At 41.1% G+C, this 25,535-nt stretch overlaps 1 protein-coding gene across 4 annotated transcripts in view; it reads right to left on the reverse strand.

Moving 5' to 3' along the window:
* Positions 1-25,535, reverse strand: part of MME (membrane metalloendopeptidase) — a 66,864-nt gene that overhangs the window by 17,762 nt on the left and 23,567 nt on the right. For all 4 annotated transcript variants that reach the window (XM_048864718.2, XM_048864719.2, XM_048864717.2 and 1 more), the window contains 7 exons: positions 22,347-22,483; positions 22,152-22,245; positions 19,042-19,170; positions 15,577-15,675; positions 11,208-11,288; positions 9,989-10,092; positions 6,562-6,620 (listed from right to left, as the gene is read on the reverse strand). In XM_048864718.2, the coding sequence (XP_048720675.2) occupies positions 6,562-6,620; positions 9,989-10,092; positions 11,208-11,288; positions 15,577-15,675; positions 19,042-19,170; positions 22,152-22,245; positions 22,347-22,483 (703 nt within the window). The remainder of the gene's footprint in view (positions 1-6,561; positions 6,621-9,988; positions 10,093-11,207; positions 11,289-15,576; positions 15,676-19,041; positions 19,171-22,151; positions 22,246-22,346; positions 22,484-25,535) is intronic.

Below are 25,535 nucleotides of genomic sequence, written 5' to 3' on the forward strand. Positions count from 1 at the left end.
TGTGGCCCACAGGCCACAGGTTGCCCACCACTGCCCTATACACTATTGTAATAATATTTGTACAAGGTACGCCTTCCGAGGTATCATCTGAAAACGTATAACTTGCTGATCAGTAATATGGTAAAATGTGTGCAGCAGCATTATGTGTAAAGTTATAAAATTTCCCCCTTTATGATATTAAAAATACATGTTCAGACTCACATGGCATCAAACTGGTCAACCAGACCTGTCTTGAACAAAGGAGTATGTGTTTGCCTTAATTTGCATTTAAGCTGTAAACAGAGTAATCAAGCAGAAAGGGGGAAGGGAGGAAACAAAAGAAAACCTGTATGTGAGCAAACACAGGTGAAAAAAAACCAGCAGGGAACATTCTTCCACACAGACTCTTTGGTTCCTGGTTCTCAGCCGGAAATGCTTTTCAAGAGGGGGACTGAAACTCTAAAAAGGAAGGGCAAATAACCCAAAGGCACCTCTCTTTTCTCTCCCTGTCCATCTCACTCTTTGCACCTGAGAAGATAAAAGAAGCAGCTGTTGGACTCTGGGGAGGAGTCCTGACAATACTGCTGGAAGCATGTGGTGAGAAACTTTGCTTGAATCTAATATAGTTTGTTAAGTTAGGCACTAGACAGTGTTTTATCTTTATTTTTCTTGTAACCATTTCTAATCCTTATACCTCCTCACTTGTACTCATTTAAAATCCATCTCTTTGAATTAATAAGCTTGTTTTATTGTTTTATCTAATCCAGTGTGTTACATTGAAGTGTCTGCCTAATTCCATTTAAGGTGGCAAGTTGTTGTATATTATTCCCTTAAAGGAATAAGGGACTCTAAATACAAGAAAAATGTAGCGAACAAACATGAATCTGTTCAGTGTTTTCACTGATCTCACAAAAGCATCTGATACAGTCAGTAGAGAAAGATTATGGATGATCCTCAGAAAACTTGGTTGCCCACCAAAACTGGTAAAGATCATTCGTTTATTTCATGAGGGGATGCAAGGTCAGGTACTTTTTCTCACTGACTCCTTTCCCATTTCAAATGGAGTCAAACAAGGCTGTGTCCTTGCCCCTGTGCTGTTCAACCTCTTCTTCACCCAAGTTCTCAACCATGCTACAGATGGGCTCAACAGTGGCAAATACATCAGATACAGACACGACGGCTCAATCTTCAATCTTACAAGGCTTAAAGCAAAAACAAAAGTAACAGACTGACTAACAAGAGAAGCACTCTTCGTGGATGATTGTGCCCTCCTAGCACACACAGAGGGACATCTGCATCGCAGATTGCTTCGCTGAAGCATCAAAATTGTTTGGTCTCACAAGCAGCCTGGAGAAAACTGTGATGTTGCACCAATCATCTTCACGGCTCCATGCCATATCCCCTAGCATGTCCATCAGTGGAATCCAACTAAAGCAAGGATTTCCCATCTCGGCAGCAACATCTCCCATGATGGATCTCTTGACAAAGGGATCACAAACAGGATAGAGAAAGCTTCTCAGTCATTAGGAAAGCTATGTAGCAAAGTCCTGAAATCCCACAACATAACCCTCTCAACAAAAATAAAACTTTACAATGCTTCTGTGCTCACATCTCTCCTCTATGGCTGTGCAACCTGGACACTGTACAAATGGCATCTCAAACAGCTAGAGGCCTTCCATCTGCAGTCTCTGCAACTCATTATGGGATCGGCTGGCGGGACAAGATTACCAACTTGGAGGTTCTCCAAAAGTCAAAGACCACAAATATCAAGGCCATGCTGATAAAAGCCCAACTACACTGGGTTGGACACATCATTAGGATGTGTGAATATCAACTCCCCAGAAAAATTTTCTATGGATAATTGGCACAAGGACACGGGAATCAAGGCCGCTCCAGAAAGTGCTGCAAGGACAGCATCAAGAACAGCACACACTTTTTGGTGCAATAAAACTGGATGATGTTGAGAAGGCTGTGTTAAATAGAGCAGCATGGCAAGACACAGCACTCAGAGCTTTCCAAGCCTTTGAATAGGACAGAAATAATCGACTGTTAGCTGCAAGGGAAAAGCATCATACTACTGCTGAAGCTACCAAGACGCTCACCAATTACTTTGTCTGCTCGATCTGCTCACAAGCATGCGCGTCATGCTTTGGACTTCAGAGTCATTCCAGAATCCATAAAAAGAAAGAGCATGAAAATGTCATTGTCGAACTGATGGACTCTACACACACACATATTTGGACTGTCCAGGCGAGGGCTGGACAGTACAAAACATACTGTCAGGACTCATGGGTTTTTACCCACCCTCCTATAAGAGCATTGATTCCATGACTCCTGTTACATAACAAAATCCAGACTTAACTAGAGTTACCTGAGGCACTATTAAAGTTATGGGGTACATTCAGAGTGGAGATTTTAAGACTATGTGCAACTCCTGCTGAGCATTGAGAGCCTGTCTGTGCCCTGCTACTCTGCGGGCTCTTAGGCACCTCACTACACCAGCCCTGTGCACACCTGCACAACACAGCTCTAGTCCCTGAAGCACAAAGCCTGCTTCCTCGAGGCACTCCTAGGATGCAAGATACTCCAAAGACGACAGGGATGGACATGGGTCCACTGCCTTCTTCCCATATATTTGCCAACAAAGACAACTGGCTGCATGGGGGGCATCTATGGTGCACCTTCTGAAGGTCTCAAGCAGTGGGTTATTCCCAGCATTCCCCCTGCACGCCCAACAGCTTAGGGAGAATTCTCTTTGAGGCAGAGTGCCTCCCAGAGGTCCTGCTGAGGCAATGTGGATCCATATCACCCCAGCCCTTGGCTGTACTGAAGCCCCAGAACAGATCCCTAAATTCCCTAAGCACTGAGCTGAAAGCTCTGCTTTAGAAGAAATCTTCTTAAGTGTGTTACTAAGCTATTCAAGCATCAACTTTAAAGATCATGCTGCTTTAATTATAAAGTGACACGCCATAGCTCAAGGATGAGATAGTAAATATGAGCCATAAATTCTTATCAGTCATTAGCTTCAAGCTTCCAAATTATGACTCCTGTTCCACTGATTACTAAGCAAAAGCTATTTTAAACAAAGCTCTCTGAGCAGATTTTTAGGCTGCCTGTTGAAAGGTACTTTCAGAATGTTTATTTGACTTCAACACCCTTGGCCTCATTCTGCAGTCCTTACCCAAGTGCAACTAGTCAGTGAAGTCAATGGAGTATTGTCTGTGTTAAGCTCTTACTGTAGTCTGTTTGTGGGAGCTCTTGTAGCTAAAGATAATTGTGTGGCAGTTTTGCTTTGCTGGCATTTGGGTGATCATGTACTGCTGGTTTCAATCTGTGTGGTTGGAACTCCATCCCCACATGTTTCATGTTCAAAAACTCCTACCGTGTCAAAGGGGTGCTCACTTGGTGCAGTGCAAAACTGCAAATTTCACATGATTTTGATTTAAAGACAGAAATTGGCTGAGGTTAACTGGAAAAATTTGTGAGCAAACATTATCTGAGTTTCAAGTGGGTGATGAAACCTGAAAACTGGCGCGTTTGGCATGGTTTCACATGATCATGCAAATATTTCACACAACCCATCTAATCAAATTGCCGTGGGCTGCTACATTGTCCCTGGCTCTCATTTAGGTGCACCAGGTGTAGGGTGCCTGGAGGCTTCCTCCTACTCCCGTCAATCTTGCCTTCCCTGTGCCAGGGCCAACATTATTGTAGTCCCTGTGCACTAGAGACTACAAACTTCTAGTGCCTCTCTGAGTGCAAGCCCAAAGGCGATGGGGAGTTTTGGGAAAAGGTGGGGCCACATTTGCGGAGCTGTAAACAAGATATAAACGGGCTCAATAAAAACTATGGACCTAGGACTTCAGGACCATTTTGAAATTGTCTAATTAAAAAAAAAAAGAAATATTCCAATCAAACTAGTAACCTTCTTGGAAGTATTGACCTTAGAATTCCAATTCTCTTTCATTCTGGGTCTGATCCTAGACCTTCAAAATCAGTGGGAGCAGGAGCAGGGTTTATATGATCCAAGATGCAACATTAACTTTTGTTTTCTTCTGGGTAGAAAATACATACTCTCAAAATGTTAGCAATGTAAATATGCCCCAGAAATATGAAAGGAAAACCGCATCCATTCAGCTCAGTGCAGCTGTGCTTACAGAGTGTGCAATGGGAATCACTTTTTGCCATGCAATAAATTGATATATATTCCTAGAATAAAGTTTCAAATTGCAGTTGAACCTCCTGCTGGAAGTGACTATGTTGCAGAAAAGTGACATAATTTTTAACACTAGCAACCTGAGAACCTAGTGGAAGAAACTGCACACCAGTCTGCACGTTGATTTAATACTTAGTTTGAAAATAGAAGTAAGATTGTAATAGAAACAATTTTTTAAATATTAAACAGCCCTGGTTTAACTGCAATGAAACCAAGAGTGTCAAATATTTTCTTCAAAGGCTTTCCATATGTAAACCAGTAACACGTTATTTCTTCTTGTGCAAGCAATGCAAGATCAGGTCCTATAGTTTCTAAACATGGTACAGCTTTGTTTTCATGCAGTAATAAGAATTATTTATGGTTTATGGTGTCTCCATAAGGGGTTATAAAGGCCAGAGGCTGTACCTGTGAGTGTCCCTTCTGTCTTGGTGTCGCATATGAAGCAAAATACTACACAGGGGCACCAAGATGAAAAAAGCAGAAATAACAGATACTTGAATTGAAATAGACACAAGGGGCCAGGTCCTCTGCTGCATCCACCTAGCACAGCAGACTGAAGGGACTATTAGGGGGATAGTTATATGTGCCCCAGTCCCAACACAGGTTAGAGCAGGCTGGGGCTGCTCTAACTTGCCCTAGTTGCCTATGGCCCCCAGGGTGCCCCACCCATCCCCTTCCCTGTCTTCTTCCTAGTCCTTTCTGCTCCTGACATGCCTTAGCCCTCTTGCACCAGGAGTCATGGAAGGAAAGCAGAAATGTTGACTATACCTGCTCTGCACCCACTTCGGCTTCTTCCTTGCCAGGGGCAATCTCCAGCAGGGGCCCTGTGAGCAGTTTCTTGAATAGTGTAAAAGGAGAAGATCTTCCATTTGAGAATTGAACAAATACATAATAGTAAGGAAGCACCCAGCAGGGTTGGGAAATTAGGAGTTCTGGCTTCGGCACTGATCTCTGGTTGACTGAGGGAAAGCCCCTTCAACTGCCTGAACTTCAAATTTCTCTAAATTTCTATAAAATGAGGATAATACTTACTGCACCTATGGTATATGCACATTTGAGATCTTTGGATGAAAGTGTCTGCTTTGATGCAAAGTATGTTATTGTTATATAGAAGGGGGAACCTCAGAGGTTTCTCTCATTATTACTATATTCTTTTCTTCAGCCAAAGCCTATTTTTCCATATTCATAAAAATAATTTATCATCTTTTTATTGTTTCTCTTCTATTTCCAAATTATATATAACCAAAGGCGGGCCTGATATGCTGATACTACAAGGTTTCTAGCTATACCCAAAAGCATTGCTAAAGATATTTGATGATTATTGTGTCTTCTTCTCTTCTTTAAGCTGTTTTTGTGCTGAGTTTAATCTGCCAGGTTGACATTTTCATTTTTTCCAGTACAAAGGAAACCAGAATTAAAGAGAGATGAAGCATGTGACAGACCAGGAGTTTCAGGTCATCTGATGGATGACATGTGCTTAACAGAAATAGGAACCAAGGAGCCCCTAGACTTCACAAGATTTTACAGAGCAGTACTTTATAGAATGTGCCGTGTTGTAGGTTTAAGATAAAAAAATGACAAATGCCAGCTGAGCCTATTGCAGTGGAAACAGATTTCCTTACAGGCTAAAGTTAGTTACACTCGTATTTCAAGATGATTTAACATGGGGCCATCTTCTGTTACCTTGCCAAAAGGACATTTCTCTGAGAGTAGCCCCGTTGATTTAGATGAGAATACTCCCAGGGGAAGGAACCTCCATGAACGTAAGGGCAGGAGATTTATGGCCCATAAAGAGGACATGAAAAGGGATGTTAAGGGATTGTAAGGAATACATTCGGTAAGTTCATGCTTCCATTATTCACCTGGATGAAATTCACTGTCCCGACTAAAGCTAGAGTAAATAGGCTTTGTGTGAAGGAGCTATGGAGAAGGTGTAGGGAACAGAATCAATCTCTAATCTACAGACAGAACCCTGGGCAGCTCAGGCCACTGCTTCCTCTCTCAGGCCAGTACAGTTACTGCAACTCCTGGGCATCCCCTAGGCAAGGTTTGTGGTCACTGTAATCTTTGACCCACTGGCCACACCTCTTTCGCTTCCACAGCTGAACTCCAAGCTCCCTTCCCTACTGGCTTATGCGGAAATGGTCCACTACCCAGTTCTTCCATGTACAAAAGATGTGGAGTCCCCATCCGTGAGTGAGAGCCCCACAATCACCTAATCCCCAAGTAATGAAACCTCTGTCGTTCTGCTACACTGAGGGCCTTCTGCAGTCCATATGCTATTGGATGCATATCACTTTCAGGGCTTAAAAACAAATAACCAGGCCATTAAAGAACTGTACCTTCAGTATGCTAGTAAACCTTACCTATCTGATTCCTGGTTGCAGAATAAAAGGCATTGACGACAGCGGCCCCACTTATCCACCTACAGAAAACACATAAGAAGTCTAGTTAGAAATGCAATTCTTAACAGCAAGCTCAATGGGGCATGGGAACAGACCAGGAAAGTGACCCTCTCCTTCACCTGTTACTGAAAATATTTAGATTTCCGTTTACTGGCACTAGAAGATTTCGCTGGCAAAATTTCAAACACAAAAAAACATAATTAATCCAGATTGCCTATCTTCAAGTAGTGAGACACACCAGCATAGATTATTGTGATTTCAAAGTATTTATGATTAATTAAAATTGTGTTTATAGTCTTATATGTCAATGTTTTCATGATCCATCATCAGCTATAAGTCCAGAAATCTAGATAGCAGACTTGAGCCTGTGGTCATTATGCAGGGATGTGAGGCCCACACAGGTCTAGAACCCAGTTCTGTAGAGCTACTAGGCAGCTAGCCACTCCAGGCTGTCACCCAGCAGCAGCAGCTATAATTAACTTGTGCTCCATTTCCCACAGTGCATGGAAAGTTTTGCCTCAAGTGTTTGACAGCCAGCAGCCCCATTGGCTCCAGATTGGCTCTGTGACCAATATAAACGCAAGGGGCATTCCAGGGAGTGCCTAGGCAACAGTGTGATTCTTCTGTGGCTGCCATGACTGGTCCTGCTCCTTGCTGTTGAATTCCTGGCTTGTCCTCAGATTGATTAGGACTTCACTGCCTGACTCAGACTCTGACCCTTGGTATTAACCCTGCCTTGGATCTGACTATGAACTCCCCTGCCACTCCCAGTCTTGGGTTTGTCCCTACTCTGACCCTTGGCCCTGATTGACCTAACTGGAATCCTAACAGGGCTTTCTTCCAGTGAAACTGATAAGAATTGTACCTCCATAAGACCACAGCACTGAACCCTTATTTACTACTTGATGGGTGGTTAGTGGGGAGAAAGGAGAATGTATTCTTTGGGAATGACGGACTTCATTTCTCCCATTGTAACTAACCTAAGAGGTACCTCTCTAAGTTAACACTTAATGAATACAAGGATACGTGCTGCTGCTTTTGTGTTAGCGTGATTTTTATTCTCTTCTAAACAGACTGTGTTTTTAATTCTGCTTGAGTCTTATCCCGCTTGGGAGTTTCCTGCTGACCATTCCAGAGACATAAAACAACCTTCAACCTTTAACAAGATGTACTGAAAGAAGGGTGCCTGGAGCCTACTCTGGTCAGGATTCTTGGTCAAAGGGGCACAAACTAGAGTCCCCTCCAAGAAGGTGTATCCCATGCAAAGCTGCAGTCCGATGGATGCATAGGGAATACCTAGTGACCATGGACAAAAACCAAGTGTAAGGTGGTAAGATGACAGGCTGAAAAAGATTACCTGTAGTCTGTTGGACTCTGCCAAAACTGAGCTAAAAACTATAAACCAGCTACAAAGATAAACTGACAAACCCACTTCTGCAGCTCTTACTTATGAGAATAGTCTTGCATTTGTGGTCGGTGATCCATTCTGGTCATCATCCCCTCTCTGCTTGGGTCCTGCAAATGGCTAAAGTAGCCAAAAGAGTGGGCAGTGCTGGCAGGGGAGGGATGTGGCCAGGTCAACCAGGGACTGGGCTGATACAGCACATACTTGTTTCAGCCTTTGAGTGGAAAGTAAAGCTGCCCTCCCCCGTGGATGCTAGCCACCCTCTTCAACTGATGAATCCTCACCCCATTTTGCCATGGGTTTTGGTGGAACAGTCCTTGTATGCCAGCAGGGGGCAGATCCGGTCAAATAGCCACAAAGTATATTATCTCACAACAGGTGAGACAACAGAGACTTTGATGCATTAAGGCAGTTTCTCTAAATCAGAAACCACAGAGTAAAATTTACAAAGAACATGAGAAACTGTGCTCTGGTCTGAAACAAGAAGCAGCATCAGCTAGTGAATCACAGCCTTTGAACCCCTCCACGACAGGTAAGTTCTTTCCATTCTGGCACTGGTCAATACTGAACATTTTCTCAAAAGATGGACAAAGTTTTTAAAAAGCTAAAGGCTGAAAAATAAAATTGTAGCTTTGAGATATGCTAGTGACAGCAGAGTTTAGCTGAGCCCGGACAAGAGAACTGGGTAATAGGACAGTCTATTGTAAAAGCAGAGTGTAAATGAAACTATAACAAGAGAAGTAGGTAATAGAGCACTGCAAGGGAGCCAGCTGGAGAGAGGGATGTGCACAAATTTAGTCGTTAGCTGCACTCATACAGTTGCACAGATGTCAGTGCTTAGATCAATTGCTGTCAGTCTACAGTAGTTACATTCTATGTCACTAAATTAAATGACCTAAGTTAAGTATCATAGTAATATGTCAGGTTGGAAGGAGGCCCCCGGGACCATTTAGGGCGTTTAGCTTTTTTATATCAGCTTCTCTACCTCTAAGGGTATGTCTACAGTACAAGCACGACAGTGGGGCAACAGCAGCGCGGCAGATACACCACACTGTAGTGTAGGCACTTACTGTAGTGACGGAAGTGGGTTTTCCATTGCTGTAGCAAATCCAGCCCCTTGAGAGGCAGTAGCTAAGCTAAGCTAAGCACCACTGGAAGAATTCTTTCTTTGACCTAATGATGTCTACGCTGGGGCTTAGGTAAGCTTCACTACATCTCTCAGGGGTGTTAATTTTTCGTACCCCGTGAGCAACGTTGCTAGGTCAACCTAAGTTTTAGGTGTAGACCAGACCTGAAGTGTTTGCCTAAGCTTTTGTGACTTCTTATCTTATAAGATTTGCAAAAAATGTGTATAGTAATTAAGAGCCATTTCCTGCATAGCTAGGTAGACAAACTTCCCATTGATTTCACTGTGCTTCACAGCCGGATCGTATTTATAAGATAAATGTATACATGATGGATTGCATTTGTAATATAACTGCATTATGTTTCAGTTATTCCAGTATCATTCTCAACTCAGTACCTCACAAGCTCAAGCTCCCAAAAAACTCACCAATATACATGCTGCATTCTTTTATATTACCTAAATAAATGTAATCACCTTTCTTGTTTTGATAAATACTCGGACACCGATCTTTCCTGAATTCAGATCTATCTTCAAACACCAATTAATGAGAGAACATCTGGAGACCATAGATCCCTGGTAACATCTGTGCTGATTTAGGGTGAACAAGCAAGTCAAAGTGCTAATGCTCTGCTTTCAGTGTGTGCAGGAAATGTTAGTACACTGCTCACATAGTGTGGAGAAATGTGCACATTGCTCAGCAATGGTAGCAAACATCTATGGCCATGTGGAACTGAGCCCTGGTGAAAAGAGGAGTGCTGGGGAGGAGTGTGGCCAATCCCAGGTGCTTACCTGAAAGCCAGTTATGTCTTACTTTAAACACACGTGATAAACAATACACAGACATTTAAAATACATACTGTTCCTTGTCCACCTTTTCTCTGAGCTTCTTCAGACGCTTCCTTTGGCTAAATAGCAAACTTTGAATGATGTTCTCAAAGTACTCGTCCTCTTTGTAGTTCAGCTTAAAAAAGGAGAAATAAAAGAAAAATGATATTGCAGGTTTGTTACTTGACTGCTACCGAAGAGGGACTGGATTTAAAAAGTCCATTTCGAGCATGGTACTCAGAGTGATGAATTTCCTAAGAAAATTTCTAAGCTGCAAAAGCAGATCTTGGTTTGCAGTGCTCTGTAACATCATTCCCTGGGTATCACAACTACATCAGCACCAGGACATACGCTAATGTAATGTTGCAGTGCAGTGTACCCCAAAGGATCATTATTTGCCACCACTATTTCGTATTTGTAGATTTAGGGCTGGATTCTGCCATCATTACTTGGAGTGAGTAGTACCTTATTCTAGAAATCACCTAATTCAAATCAATGGTGCTGCTTCCCAGGAGTATGCATGTCAGAATCAGGCCAGTAGGTTATTTTAAGAAGATATTCTGATTTTTTTTATGACTCTCCATTCTTTTTTAGCTTTAAAAATATTAACAGCACTTTGGACTCCTACCTCACCTTCTATCTGAGGATCTCAACATGCTTTACATACTTTAATGAAAGTAACTCATGATATCCCTGCAAGGCAGGAGAGAACTATGAGCCACACTTTGCAGATGGACAAACTGAGATACAGTTTACACTAGGTGACTTGCAGAAGGTCACAAATGAAGGGCCAAATTCAACCCTGATATGGGCACAACTTCTTTGAATTCCATGAAACTGAAGTCACTTAAAGCAGGACTGTTTAATTCACACATAGTCAGTAGAAATACTGGGCCTGATTCTCCATTGCACTACTCCAATTTTATGCTGATATAATGCCATTGGAATCTGCACTTATGCACCATCCCCTGGGCATTTCTTGGCTTATACGAGCAGCAAATTATACCACTACCCATGCTGGATCAATCATCTGTGCCACACTGCATATCGGGGGGGAGGAGGGCGGATGTGCAGAACCTAAACTCCACCCACTCCCTGACTCCTGCTCCCCTGAATTCAAGATCCAGGCAGCTCATGTGGAGGTGAAATCTTACGCCTTATATCCCTGCATAGGCGTGTAGTACAATCACAGAATAGTTCTTAAGAGCCTTTGCTAATCATTGTTTGCATGATGACTTTATGGATACTTACATCTTGGTATTCATTATTCAGTTTATTATTATCCGTTATGATATCATCTGGATAGCCGATCCTCTCTGTAATTGCTGCAGCCTAAAGGACATAATAATATTTAAATGGGTTTGCTATTACATGCCAATCCAAATACAGCTATACCTTCAAGATGATCAGATACTAGTAATGTACCAGATGTTTACAGGCACCTATTTGGAAATACCTGTGTAGGAGCCTTCAGTCTCATTGTACAGAGTTTTTGTTGAGGTATTTTTTTTCTTTTCTTTTATGGATTTTAAGGATTGTAAAGTCCTATGGTTAATTACTTTATGACTCTAAAAGAATTAAAAAAATGTGTCCCATTCAACAGAAATACTATCATATGCTTTTTCTATAAACCCGTATGCTAGAGCAGGACCCTATATCTCAGCAGCAGTTTCAAATGCAATACTTATTTCAGTGAATGGAAGATTATCCCAACGTATCTGATATTTCTACAAGACAGAAATTAAATTAATAATTTTAATTTGTGTAACTTCAACACAAGACAGGCAAAATAGTCTTGTTAATATTTGCAGGGATAAGTACATTATATGGAGAGATGGGATCAAATTGAAATCCTGAATCTGAACAAATCCTAGCTTTTGAAGACAGGAATTTTCAGAATCTGAATCTGGATCCAAATTTTAGAGCAGGCTTCTATATCTACCATTGACTGAACCAAACCCCTGTATTTGAACACCCCTGTATGTTGAGGGGTTTGATTGAAATCTAGATCCAGTCTTTTCAGTCCAGACCATTCAATGTCCATTACTTTGTGTAACTAATCAGTGTTTTCTATTTGATGACACGGCCAGAAGTTATAAAAATCCTCATGATAGTAAAGGCCTCCTTGGCAATCCTTTCTCATATTTTCAAAATATAAATGCCACAGTGAATTTAACTGTTAAACCATTAACTGATATGTCTGTAAGTAATGCTCTGACTGGCTATGCACACAAATAAGCAACATAAGTAACTCATCTCAGTACATTTGGGAATCTTAGGGCTTGTCTACACTTACGGGGGATCGATGAGCGGCGATCGATGTATTGCGGTCGATTTAGCGGGTCTAGTGAAGACCCGCTAAATTAACCAGAGATTGCTCTCCCGTCGACTCCTGTACTCCAGATCGAGAAGAATAGGGGCAGTCAACGGGAGAGCATCTCCCGTCGACATTACATAGTGTGGACCCTGCGGTAAGTAGGTCTAAGCTACGTTGCTTTGAGTTACACTATTCATGTAACTCAAATTGTGTAGCTTCGATCGAATTTCCCCTATAGTGTAAACAAGGCCTAATACTAATTAGTCTGAAATGTAATGATTTGAGTCAAAGGCTCATCCATGTGAATCTGCATAGTCTTGCCAATGTTTCTTAGGTTGGAGAGGCTGAGCACATATCCAGAACTAATTATAGTACAGAGTGTACAATAGGTGCTCAATATACTACCTTGCTTAAAATACCATTCTTGGACTCAACCTACTGCATTGTTGAACTGTTGATATAGATTATAACTAACTATTCTCTATGACCATGGATGTACATAAATATAATATAGTATAATTGCATCTACATTGCATAAGCATGTAATGAAAGACACTAACGTAAAGCAAAATGTGCAGGGGAGATGGTTAAACTCATTGGGGAACACTAACTTTGAACTTCCTGACTGTAATGTTGCAATAATGACATTATTTTATATGTTGCAGAACCTAGAGCCTGTTGAAAAAACAACAATACATTTCACAGGAATTTTTCAAAAAAATTAATGGGTTTTTCCAAATTTTGAAAAAATACAATTGTCAAAAAAAACTGACCAGCTTGATACTAGGTAGAAAAATCCCACCATTTTCAGGGTTTTCTTTAAAAAAAAATTAGAGACAGCATTTGATGAAAAAGTCATTAAAATACTCAAAATTGGGAAAATTTCAACCAGCTCTAGAATATTGTTGATAAATGCAAAGTAATGCACATACTCCCAACTATGCATTCAAAATGAGGGGGTCTAAATTAGCTATTACCACTCAAGCAGATCTTGGAGTCACTCTGAGTAGTTCTCTGAAAACACCTGCTCAATGTGGAGCGGCAGTCAAAAATGCTAACAGAATGTTAGGAACCATTAGGTTTCAGAGTAGCAGCCGTGTTAGTCTGTATTTGCAAAAAGAAAAGGAGGACTTGTGGCACCTTAGAGACTAACCAATTTATTTGAGCATAAGCTTTCGTGAGCTACAGGAAGTGAGCTGTAGCTCACGAAAGCTTATGATCAAATAAATCTGTTAGTCTCTAAGGTGCCACAAGTACTCCTTTTCTTTTTAGGAACCATTAGGAAAGAGATAGATAAGACAGAAAATATCAGAACACCACTGTATAAATCTATGGTACGCCCACACCTTGAATACAGTGGGCAGTTCTGGTCAGCCCATTTAAAAATAGATCTATTAGAATTAGAAAAGGTGCAGAGAAGGGCAACAAAAATGATTGGGGGGGATGGAACAGCTTCCATCTGAGGAGAGATTAGAAAGACTGGGACTGTTCAGCTTAGAAAAGAGTTGACTAAGGGGGGATATGATAGAAATCTATAAAATCTTGACTGGTGGGGAGAAAATGACTAGGGAAGTGTTATTTACCCCTTCACATATCCTAAGAACTAGGCTCACCCAAGGAAATTAATAGGCACTAGGTCTAAAACCAACATAAGTGTCAGGAATTAGGAACTGCAGCAGAGCTAGTCTCCACGCAGCCTCATCAGTACAGCTGACCTGCAGAAGCCTGCCTGATTAGCGACACCACCTGATTGGCTGCTGAGGCCAGAAGGCTGGCTTTTAAGCCAGCAGCAGCAGCAGCTTGCTGGCTTCTCAGTGATCATACTGTCCTACCCTCCTCCCCCATATGCCTGCTCCTGCCTTCCACCCAGCCTCGCTTCTGTCCTGACCATGCCTTGAACCACTCCTTGCCTGCTGCCCTGCTTGATCCAGTTCCTGACCTCGTTTGATCCTAGGCTCTGGCTCCTGACTATGGACTCCAGCTTGAACCTTGTATCTGATACTCAGTTTCTGCCTTCTGGTTTGACCCTTGGCTCCCGATGACTGACTATGGCTCAGACTCTGGCCACTAGGCTAGGCTGCCCTCATCTCGGTCTGCCGACAATAAGGATGTACTTTTTCACACAATGCACAGTCAACCTATGGAACTTGTTGCCAGGAGTTGTTGTGAAGGCCAAAAGTATAACTGGGCTCAAAAAAGAATTACCTAAGTTCATGGACGATCAGTCCATCAATGGGTATTAGCCAAGATAGGGATGCAACACAATGCTTTAGGTGACCCTAAATATCGGACTGCCAGAAGCTGAGACTGGACAACGGGATGGATCACTCTGAAGCATCTGGCACCAGCCACTGTTGGAAGATAGGATATTGGGCTAGGTGGACCACTGATCTGACCACTATGGCCATTCTTATGTTCTTATTAGAAATCATCCCATTTGGTTATCTCCCCTGCAAAAGAAGGATGGTCTCCTACAGTATGTTGTCTAGTGTTTAATTCAGCCTAGTTTTAAACGTCTAAAGCAACAGGACTTTATCTCTGCCCTTAGAAGCCTGTTCTACAGATCTCACTGTCCAGGAGTTTTTCACAATATTCAGCCTAAATGTTTCCCTTCTTAATTCCATCCCATTACTCCTACAGTCATTTTAGCTCAGTGAATTACCTTAAATCATTCCTTTACATTTTGGTCTTTATAACTGTCTACAAATATTGTATTTGAAAGGGTATCTACTCCCTTTGTCCCTGCTCAGCCCAGTGATTCTCAACCTTTTCTATACATGGATTTCCTGTTCCATGCCAGGATCCTCCAATGTAACAAGGACTTAACTGAGACCCCCTTCTATTCAGTAAATGGGAAAGGCAGGGTGGTTGTGACCCCTGCCCCCAGTTAAAAAGCCATTAGTCGAACCATGCATATTTATCTCTTTTAACCTTTCCTCATCAGTCATTCCCAGTCAATCTGAAAACTGCTAATGTAACATGTGAAGCTTTAAAAACTATGATTATATGTGTGATTGGTACACTTTTAAGGTCTGGAAAAACTCTGTGTGGTAGAGTCTGAGTCTTATCAGTTGTAGCTGTGTTGACTGGAAACAGACCCTCAGAATGAAATAGGGTTGGATATAGTTCATAAACAAGGGATCTCCATATTGTACTAACTTGATTGCTGTTATTCTGATCTAACTAAAGTAACAGTAGATAAATGCAATGGTATGACTGTCTGATTAGATTTTTTGGTCAATTTAAGTTACCACTCTCTACAGTAGGGTTATAAAACAAATCAAAACTTGTTTTTTCACTTACTTTTTGTTCTGCTTTCTTTTTGGTTTCTGCATCCATCCAGTTGAGTTCATCTAACGTTGTTATAAAAACCTCACGGATTTGTGTAATCATTTCTTGAACCTGGGAAAAGCCATCAGAATACAGTAATTTTTCCCTAAATCATCATCTGTTTTGTACATTCTTGTTGTTACTCAAATGGCATATTAATTGAGCAACAAACAAACAAAATCTTAAGGCCAATTTTATCAGAAAGCAAAGTTTCCAAGTGGAAAGTGTTAATTATAACAATTACCTTTGTTATTTAAAGAATCAAAAGTTAAAAGTGGCTATTACTTATTGCAGCAATAATTATTTGGGAAGCAATAATTATTTGGGATGTTATGGTCAGTGATCCTAAAGAATGTATGATTAGACAATAACCCTGTAATAACCACAAAGGAAAAATCATGTATTTTCACATCATTAGCCATAATAAAATACTGTTTTAAATAACTAAATTCACCCTCCTTTCATTGAGAAAATATACCTTACAAAATCATTTTACTTAAATATTTAATTCATCAATTTATTTTAATTAAGTTGATTTAAAAGAGTTGGTTTTCAGAAAAGGTAATCAAATTCAGTGCCTCGCTCTGTAACCTTCTCTGCTTTATGATATTGCCAGCTGCAGTTTGCCTAAGCTGTAGATTGCCAAATCTCCACTGACATCCACTCTTAGCGTCATTTGCTAATTGCTTGTTTTACTGTCCTGGAAAAGGTACATAATCCCATCACCACAGATTGCTGACATGGGTGCTTCCCAGCGTATTGCTGAGTAGCATTTTCTTCACTGTTCTTAACCCAACCTGAACATCTGAATGTGGGAAATAACATTTTATGCTTTTGCAATTAGTGTTCCCTCTGTACTGGATGAGGGAACTAAATCTATTTGCTTAGAAACATTAGCAGAGTAGTACTGCATGATGATGTACTGTGTAACGTTTGTCAGATAACTCAAAGATTCTCTTGAACTGATAAGCTTGGTTTTCCTTTTCCTGATCTAGCCCTTGGTAGCCATTAGCATGGGAATGAAACAAAGCTACTATATTTTCAAGGAACAAGTTCTGACACTGGATGAATGAGTGGTGCAGCTCCCATTTATGTCAGTTGGAGCAGCTGCAAGCATGCCAAGACAGAATTTGCCCTGGGCATCTGCAGTGGAATGAAATGAATATCAGCAATAATTGGCAGGTTTCAGAGTAGCAGCCATGTTAGTCTGTATTCGCAAAAAGAACAGGAGGACTTGTGGCACCTTAGAGACTAACCAATTTATTTGAGCATAAGCTTTCGTGAGCTACAGCTCACTTCATCGGATGCATAAAAGTGGAAAATGCAGTGAGGATGTTTTTATACACACAGATCATGAAAAAATGGGTGTTTATCACTTCAAAAGGTTTTCTCTCCCCCGACCCCACTCTCCTGCTGGTAATAGCTTATCTAAAGTGATCATTCTCCTTACAATGTGTATGATAATCAAGGTGGGCCATTTCCAGCAAAAATCCAGGGTTTAACAAGACCATCCTGGCCACTATGGATGTAGAAGCCCTCTACACCAACATTCCACACAAAGATGTACTACAAGCCGTCAAGAACACTATCCCCGATAATGTCACGGCTAACCTGGTGGCTGAACTTTGTGACTTTGTCCTCACCCATAACTATTTCACATTTGGAGACAATGTATACCTTCAAATCAGCGGCACTGCTGTGGGTACCCGCATGGCCCCACAGTATGCCAACATTTTTATGGCTGTCTTAGAACAACGCTTCCTCAGCTCTCGTCCCCTAATACTCCTACTCTACTTGCGCTATATTGATGACATCTTCATCATCTGGACCCATGGAAAAGAAGCCCTTGAGGAATTCCACCATGATTTCAACAATTTCCATCCCACCATCAACCTCAGCCTGGACCAGTCCACACAAGAGATCCACTTCCTGGACACTACAATGCTAATAAACGATGGTCACATAAACACCACCTCATACTGGAAACCTACTGACCGCTATTCCTACCTACATGCCTCCAGCTTTCACCCAGACCACACCACACGGTCCATTGTCTACAGCCAAGCTCTGCGATACAACCACATTTGCTCCAACCCCTCAGACAGAGACAAACACCTACAAGATCTCTATCAAGCATTTTTACAACTACAATACCCACCTGCTGAAGTGAAGAAACAGATTGACAGAGCCAGAAGAGTACCCAGAAGTCACCTACTACAGGACAGGCCTAACAAAGAAAATAACAGAACGCCACTAGCCGTCACCTTCAGCCCCCAACTAAAACCTCTCCAATGCATTATCAAGGATCTACAACCTATCCTGAAGGACGACCCATCACGCTCACAAATCTTGGGAGACAGGCCAGTCCTTGCCTACAGACAGCCCCCCAACCTGAAGCAAATACTTACCAGCAACTACATATCACACAACAGAACCACTAACCCAGGAACCTATCCTCGCAACAAAGCCCATTGCCAACTGTGCCCACATATCTATTCAGGGGACACCATCACAGGGCCTAATAACATCAGCCACACTATCAGAGGCTCGTTCACCTGCACATCTACCAATGTGATATATGCCATCATGTGCCAGCAATGCCCCTCTGCCATGTACATTGGTCAAACTGGACAGTCCCTACGTAAAAGAATAAATGGACACAAATCAGATGTCAAGAATTATAACATTCATAAACCAGTCGGAGAACACTTAAATCTCTCTGGTCACGCGATTACAGACATGAAAGTTGCGATATTACAACAGAAAAACTTCAAAACCAGACTCCAGCGAGAGACTGCTGCATTGGAATTCATTTGCAAATTGGATACAATTAACTTAGGCTTGAATAGAGACTGGGAGTGGCTAAGTCATTATGCAAGGTAACCTGTTTTTTCCTACCTCCCCCCTTCCCCGTTCCTCAGACGTTCTTGTTAAACCCTGGATTTGTGCTGGAAATGGCCCACCTTGATTATCATACACACTGTAAGGAGAGTGATCACTTTAGATAAGCTATTACCAGCAGGAGAGTGGGGTGGGGGGAGAGAAAACCTGGATTTGTGCTGGAAATGGCCCACCTTGATTATCATACACATTGTAAGGAGAGTGATCACTTTAGATAAGCTACTACCAGCAGGAGAGTGGGGTGGGGGGAGAGAAAACCTTTTGAAGTGATAAACACCCATTTTTTCATGATCTGTATGTATAAAAACATCCTCACTGCATTTTCCACTTTTATGCATCTGATGAAGTGAGCTGTAGCTCACGAAAGCTTATGCTCAAATAAATTGGTTAGTCTCTAAGGTGCCACAAGTACTCCTTTTCTTTTAGGAATAATTGGGTTTCTACAACTCTAATATGAAGCCAATTTCTATTAAATCATCATCTACTAAACTTTAACCACTTGGATGGTGAACAAGTTAAGTGAACTGAAAACATTACCACATGTTTACTGTCTCCAGAAAATGCTTCCTCTACATACAGTCGTCCCACTGCGTTCTCCATATTGCCATTGACATAGTTTGCACAGCGCCGCCAAACAGCTGTTTCTGATGTTGTGCCATAAAGTGCCTGTTAAACATAAACATTAGATAAAGGAATGGCATCTGGGTCAACATAAACAGAAGGAGAATGGTGGCTGATTGCCAGACTATGAGTTTTGGAGGAGTCTAATCTACCCTCACTGACTACATTTAATTATCATTAGTGTTAGTGGGGATGAGGTGTACTCTCTAAATTGAACACTGATCTGAGCAAACATACGGGAGTCACTGGCAACATTTCCTATCCCTCCAGCAGCCAAGGAAGGGAGTGGGGGAAGAAAAACACCCCTAATACCCACAAAGGGGAGAGATAAGGAAGGTATTGCTGAACATTGCTGCTCTGGTGCCTGTATTTGAACTGCAACCCCGTGCTCCACTAAGGGCCACTGTGACCAGAGGGCAAATTCACACCCAGAGGTGGAAGGTTGAGCTTTCCACCACAGCCCTGCCAGCAGCTCCATAAGAGTGCCACTGGTGGTATCTGAGCAGGGGATCTACCTAGTCAATACCCCAGATACATAGGCTATACCACCTTTCCAGCGAGAGCCACACATTTTGGGGGCAGCCCTGACTGTTTGAAGGGAGGCTGTTGGTATCTCGTACTATCAATGTACATGTTGCAAAGATTTTGTCATGATATTTCATTAATAAGTGATGATGCAGAGATGTTGATGTGATGGTGTGACATCACAAAACAATTACAATGTTAGGGAGTTACACCGTGATTATCTGGTGGCTCCCTGGAGCCCTGTTCAGTGAGGAAAGAGTTATCCTTTTCTTCAAGATTGTAGATCTGGGACTTCATGTATTAAGAGCTACATAGTTGCTGCACTTTGCACTGAATTAATGATAGTGAAAAGGAAAACTTCTGATATTTCCTTTCACCCCAACAAATACATGAAGAATTAGGAGGAGAGGAAATGGCTTCAGTGGGACACAATATAGAATTGTCTACGACAGGCTTCCCTGAAGACCTTGCATTGTTGCAGCTTTTCCATGACTCTTACATGATTCAACACTGCCACTGAATAGAATAGAAAATTCCTCTATTTCTAATTTTGCTTCCTTTTTCACACACAGATACACACATATACCCTGCATCAGGGGAAATATGCATGTAATACAATACTGGCACAGTATGCTGGGACTGATTCACTTTTAACCACAAAAAGAAGCAGACATAGCAAAAATAAATACAAAAAAAAAAATCACGCTGTCATGTTATGGTCGACATTTTTTACTCAGAAATCAGGGGGCTAGAGTCAGTAGGTCAGCCAAGCTGTGCTCAGCACAAGTTCAATGGGAGACCATGAAAGTGACCTCAGTGCTGCTCAATCTTACACCAGCTTCCCACAAACCAAAGCGGGGTGGGAGTTGTTGCTGCAGCTGTTGCTCAGGTGCCCCCTTACACCTGGCCACACGCCACATACATGGGCTAGAATAGCCAGGAGAGAGATTACAGTGCTCTTTGTTGCTCAGGGATTCCCCTACACCTGCGGAATCCTCAGGAAGCGGCTTTTAAGTCTGTTTTGCCTCACCAGCGTGGCGCAATGAACTGGTGAATCTGGCACTGGAAATCCAAACTTATGTTTCCTACAACAATGGAAACTCATCCGCTCTGCATGTGATTATCAATGGTGCTAAACTACAATGCATTGATATAGATTCATGTGTGTAAGGTGATTGCAATGGGTCTATTAGAAACCATACCACTAACTTTCATTATTTTATTGTGCATAAACTCTCAATTACAGTGTTCTATTAATATAGCTTTTAACATTTAACTTCTGTTTTTTAAAGAATAATAATAATAGAAAAAAGAAGGTGCCAGTGACTTTCTTTAAAGGAAATAACTATATCCACAGTTGTACAGTCACTTCAACTCCAAGTGCTATGCATCACCATACTAATGAGCATGCCATTTTCACTGTCTTTCCAAGTCTCTCAATAACAGATCTGTTGGAGGGGCAACAACTGTGATGGTGCAACCTGACAGTTTGGCCTCAGGGAATAGAATGGAACTCCAGTGAGCTAGGGTCATAGTCCTGCCTTTGTAGCAGATGCAGGTTTATTTGAATATGCAGTCTAGCAATCTGCCAGGCTCCTTCTGCTGAGATTCTAAAAAGTGGTGGCAACAGGTTTGATGGCCTTTTTGCTAGGGTTCTGGCATCTTCACTTGCAAATTTCAAGCATTCTGTCTTCAGCTCCAGAACATGTGAAATTTTAAATCAATAACTGACTGAATGGTCAAATCTTCAGAGAAAAATGCTCAGGGTGAATCGGGGAAAGGATCTTAATGTAGTTATGTTAGGGAGGTAGATTAACTACAGTGATGGGAGAACCCCTCCCGTCACTGTAATGAGTGTTTACACTGACATGCTACAGCATTTTAAGTGTAGACACAGTCGGTACTTGGCATCTTGCAGGTTTGTGCCATTAATGACCGCAATATTGGGCCCATAATGTTTGGCTATGGGTAGGGTGACCAGACAGCAAGTGTGAAAAATTGGGACAAGGGATTGGGGGTAATAGGAGCCTATATAAGAAAAAGACCCAAAAATCGGGACTGTCCCTACAGAATCGGGACATCTGGTCACCCTAGCTATGGGTCATGATACCGTAAGGTGCTGGAAAGCTTGCAGCAAGTCAACAGGAGTCGAGGAGCCATAAAATATTAAATATTACTAAATACTAATATTATTAAAATATTACTGTACTGCCATAAAACTGATCATGCATTCACTTGATTGACTCAGATTCAGAATAACACAGAGACAGACCTTAGAACAATATGCTTCCCACCCGTTTTCCAAGTATCAAGGATACATCATATAAATTATAAACACACTCCAGCAGGAACATCAGCAAACATCTACAGCTTTGTTAGTTGCAAAGTTCAAAATGTATTAAAAAATGTATATCGTGTAGCTGGTTCTCGGAAAACATTTACCTTTAGTGGGTGTTAAAAAGTCAAATTTAAAATTTAAAAAGAGAGATGAATTTCTGCACCTTACGAAAAGCATTCCTTGTGTCCTTGTAGTTACGGCTTAGACTGTTTACAAGATCCATTACGTATCGCCAAATCATGTAATTTTGAATGTCTCTGTGTAATAAAACAATAATAATAAGCTGGTGATGTTTCTAGGCTTTTGGAACTTATCGGCAATAAAATGCAAATTTTAAAAACATACCTGACATACCTACCTGGAAGTATATTTATTAAGAATAGGCTTTAGTTTGGTTAGATATTCTGGAGCATAAACAACCACATCTTCTGCATTCTCAACATTAATTTTCACAGTTGACATTATATTATTTATGAATTCTGACCAGTTGAATTGCTGGAAAAAACATGCATTTTAGGGATAAGTATTAAATAAGATTAAAATAATGTGATTGTTACCCGTTTCTTTTTGGGATTTGACTATGTTTGAGTGAAACAAATGTTTCAGTTAATCTTTAGTTTTCCTAATAGTGACACTACTGTAAGTGAAGCTATCATGGTAATACTTGATTTTGGAGGATTTGAAATGATATTACTCCAGGCTGACAATTACTGTGCAGGATATGGAATTTGTTGTTTTTTTAAAGTAGAGTGAGTTAAATGGTTATGGTACTATAAAATAAATCTGGAAAAGGTGAAATGATACTTTATGCAGTTTCAGGAGCTCTTTTCTTTTCTTTTCTTTTCTAATTTCTAGTCAAAAGTTTTTAAATTAATAATTCACTGAGAACCTTATTTTCATTTACTCTAAGGCCCCTCTGTATTGCTTTGGGAGTGTAATAGCATATAAACTAAGGCCTTGGTATATATGATAATCTGGTCCTGTACTTTCATATGCACTAAGATCCTGATACACAGCACAGTGAAATCAATAAGATGTATTCCAGTGGGCTTTGGAACATACCCCAAATCCTTTTACTCGTGCTCCCCATCCTGCCATATTTTCACTAAAACAAGATACTTGAAAAGGATATGTTTGAAAGCAACACTGTTTTCAGTGTAAAGAGGCAGTTAAATCTCAGACCAAGGTTAGCGCTTGTCTTTGGAGACCACATTAAAATATCAGTAAATTAAACAATGCCTTTGTGTTTACACGGAGAGTGTACAAGGAGACCAAGGCAGGCTACAATAAAAAAAAAAAGTCAATGTGAATGGCAGGTACACACCTGCATAAACGCAAACTGTTTGGACACATCTCTGAATGAGCACCCTAGAACATGGGCATCCCACATTCTGGCTTGTGCAAAATGTCTCCTCTCAGAATTCCATGTCATTCACGTGTGAACAAGGTACACAGACTGAAACAGACCATATCTATAGTTTATGTGGGTGAGTTACACTCTACCATTAGAATAAAGTGGCTTTTCTCCTCCTCTTCTGGTCTCCAATCCCATATTCGTTTGTGCTGCTGTTCATTATTACAAGGTCTTCAGAGCTTGGACGAACAGCTATCAAAGCAATTTTCTATTAAGCAAATTCTTATTGAGTAATGCCTATGCAGTCTACACAGTGTGTTATTTTAAAACGTGAACATGTTAAATTTGAAACTGTGTGAAGGTATAAGGGATACCATTCCTCAGGGATCAGAAGCCTGCAGCTGGCTGGCTGATTAGCTCCACCTGTTGCACTGGGGAAAAAGAGCTGGCACTTAATTGGTTGATCCTCATAAAAGAAGGCAGCAGGAAATGGAGGGAGGAGTTGGTAGTACCTTCCAGAAAACTGATGGGTTAGTGGCTGTTTGCAATAGACTGCTGCTGGACCAATTGTGTTACTAAGGCTGAGAGGTAAGAGGCATGACATTTTGGGTTGATGAATTTACTGGTGTGAGGAGCAGACTTGGAGAAGGGACTACTCAACTTGCACAGACACTGAGGGAAGAGTCTATGAGGTTTTGTTTTCTTGTGTTAAGAAGGCTTGAAATAAAAAAAAAAGCAACTAACTGTGTGGGAAAACTGCTTCCCTGGATTCTATGAGAGAGCATCAGATAGAATTACGCTAGGGAATGAGCTGGCTCAGCAAGAGCAAAACCTGGCCTGGTAGGAGGAAGGTGCTGTAAGATAGGTTTCCAATCCTTTATGCTCTGTAATTGTGAACAACCTTTGAATAAGAAATATCATTGCTTGCCATTATGTTTTCTGTTTTTAATAGCTCGTTGCTCAAGGAACTAGATGAAACTGAAACTGAACTGGATGAAAGGATTGGTAAGAGGTTATAGAATCTTTCACTGAACACTGAATTTGTCCCCCATACAGGCAGTAGTTATAAAAAATTGTTGACAGCTGGAGACTATTTTGTGGATTATGAAGAATGAGTTACTGGTCACACTTTATTATGTAGTGGGACGGTATTTGTACGACTAACCTCACCAACATGGCATCTTTGTTCATAGTTTCATCAAAGAACAAGGTCTGAGTAAGAATGGAGAATATACTTCTACAACCTATACATGCTCCCTCTAGGTCAGTACTGAAGCATATTGGCAGAGTAATGGCCTTTTCCACAGACAGTTATATTGACAGCACTGGAAAATGTGTTACTTTTCACATGCATTACACTCCTATTGGCCTTATCCTGTGCTGCCCCAAACACTACATGGAAGATGCTTAACTCCTTCAACTAACAGAAACCTCAATGGAAGATGAGGGTGTTCAACACATTGCAGGATTGAATCCTATGAAAAAACAAAAAACCTTCTCCATTCATCACTTTACCAAATGAGCTTCCCGTGTGAGTAGATATGGCAGTTTCCATTAGGAAAACTGCAACTATATACTGCTTTGTGTAGAAGTTCACATGATCTGTTAAAATCTGCATATTGGCCCATAACTCTCTGTTCCGTTGTGCTGGGAATTCAAGATGAAAAGAGGGCTGCAGAGCCTTTGTGGGCCAATATGAAGACTGAGGGGGTGGAAATTTTAGAAGAAGATGGTTGTCATTGGAGACAATAATTGAGCTGCTATTTTCCAGTATTTTCCCCCTGTTCAGTTAAATCTGCTCTTTAAATAGTTGAGGAAAGTTACTGTATTTAGCACAAGCAGCTTTGTACTTTGACACCTGAGGAAGTTTGTCACTCAGAAAGGTCTGTCTCTTATTTTGAAAAGTGGCTTGGTCTTGATTGGTACCTTCTTAAGGCATTTTTGGACAGACTTTCAGGAGAGAGGTGGCTGTTAATTTCCCCATGACATTAGAAATAGCCAGGGCAGTAATGTTTTATGAGCAAACTAAATAAATTCCTGATACCACAGTTTATGTATAGTCATTGTTTAATTGAGATCTGTGAGTGTATGTGATGTTTATGAAATCAGAAGTGCGATAAGCTGAGCTGAATTAAGTTGATATTATTTAGGTTGGGACATTTAAAGTCATTGACAGTCTTTGAGATTAAGAAG

This window comes from Caretta caretta, chromosome 9 (assembly GCF_965140235.1).
Source record: "Caretta caretta isolate rCarCar2 chromosome 9, rCarCar1.hap1, whole genome shotgun sequence".
NCBI lineage: Eukaryota > Metazoa > Chordata > Testudines > Cheloniidae > Caretta > Caretta caretta.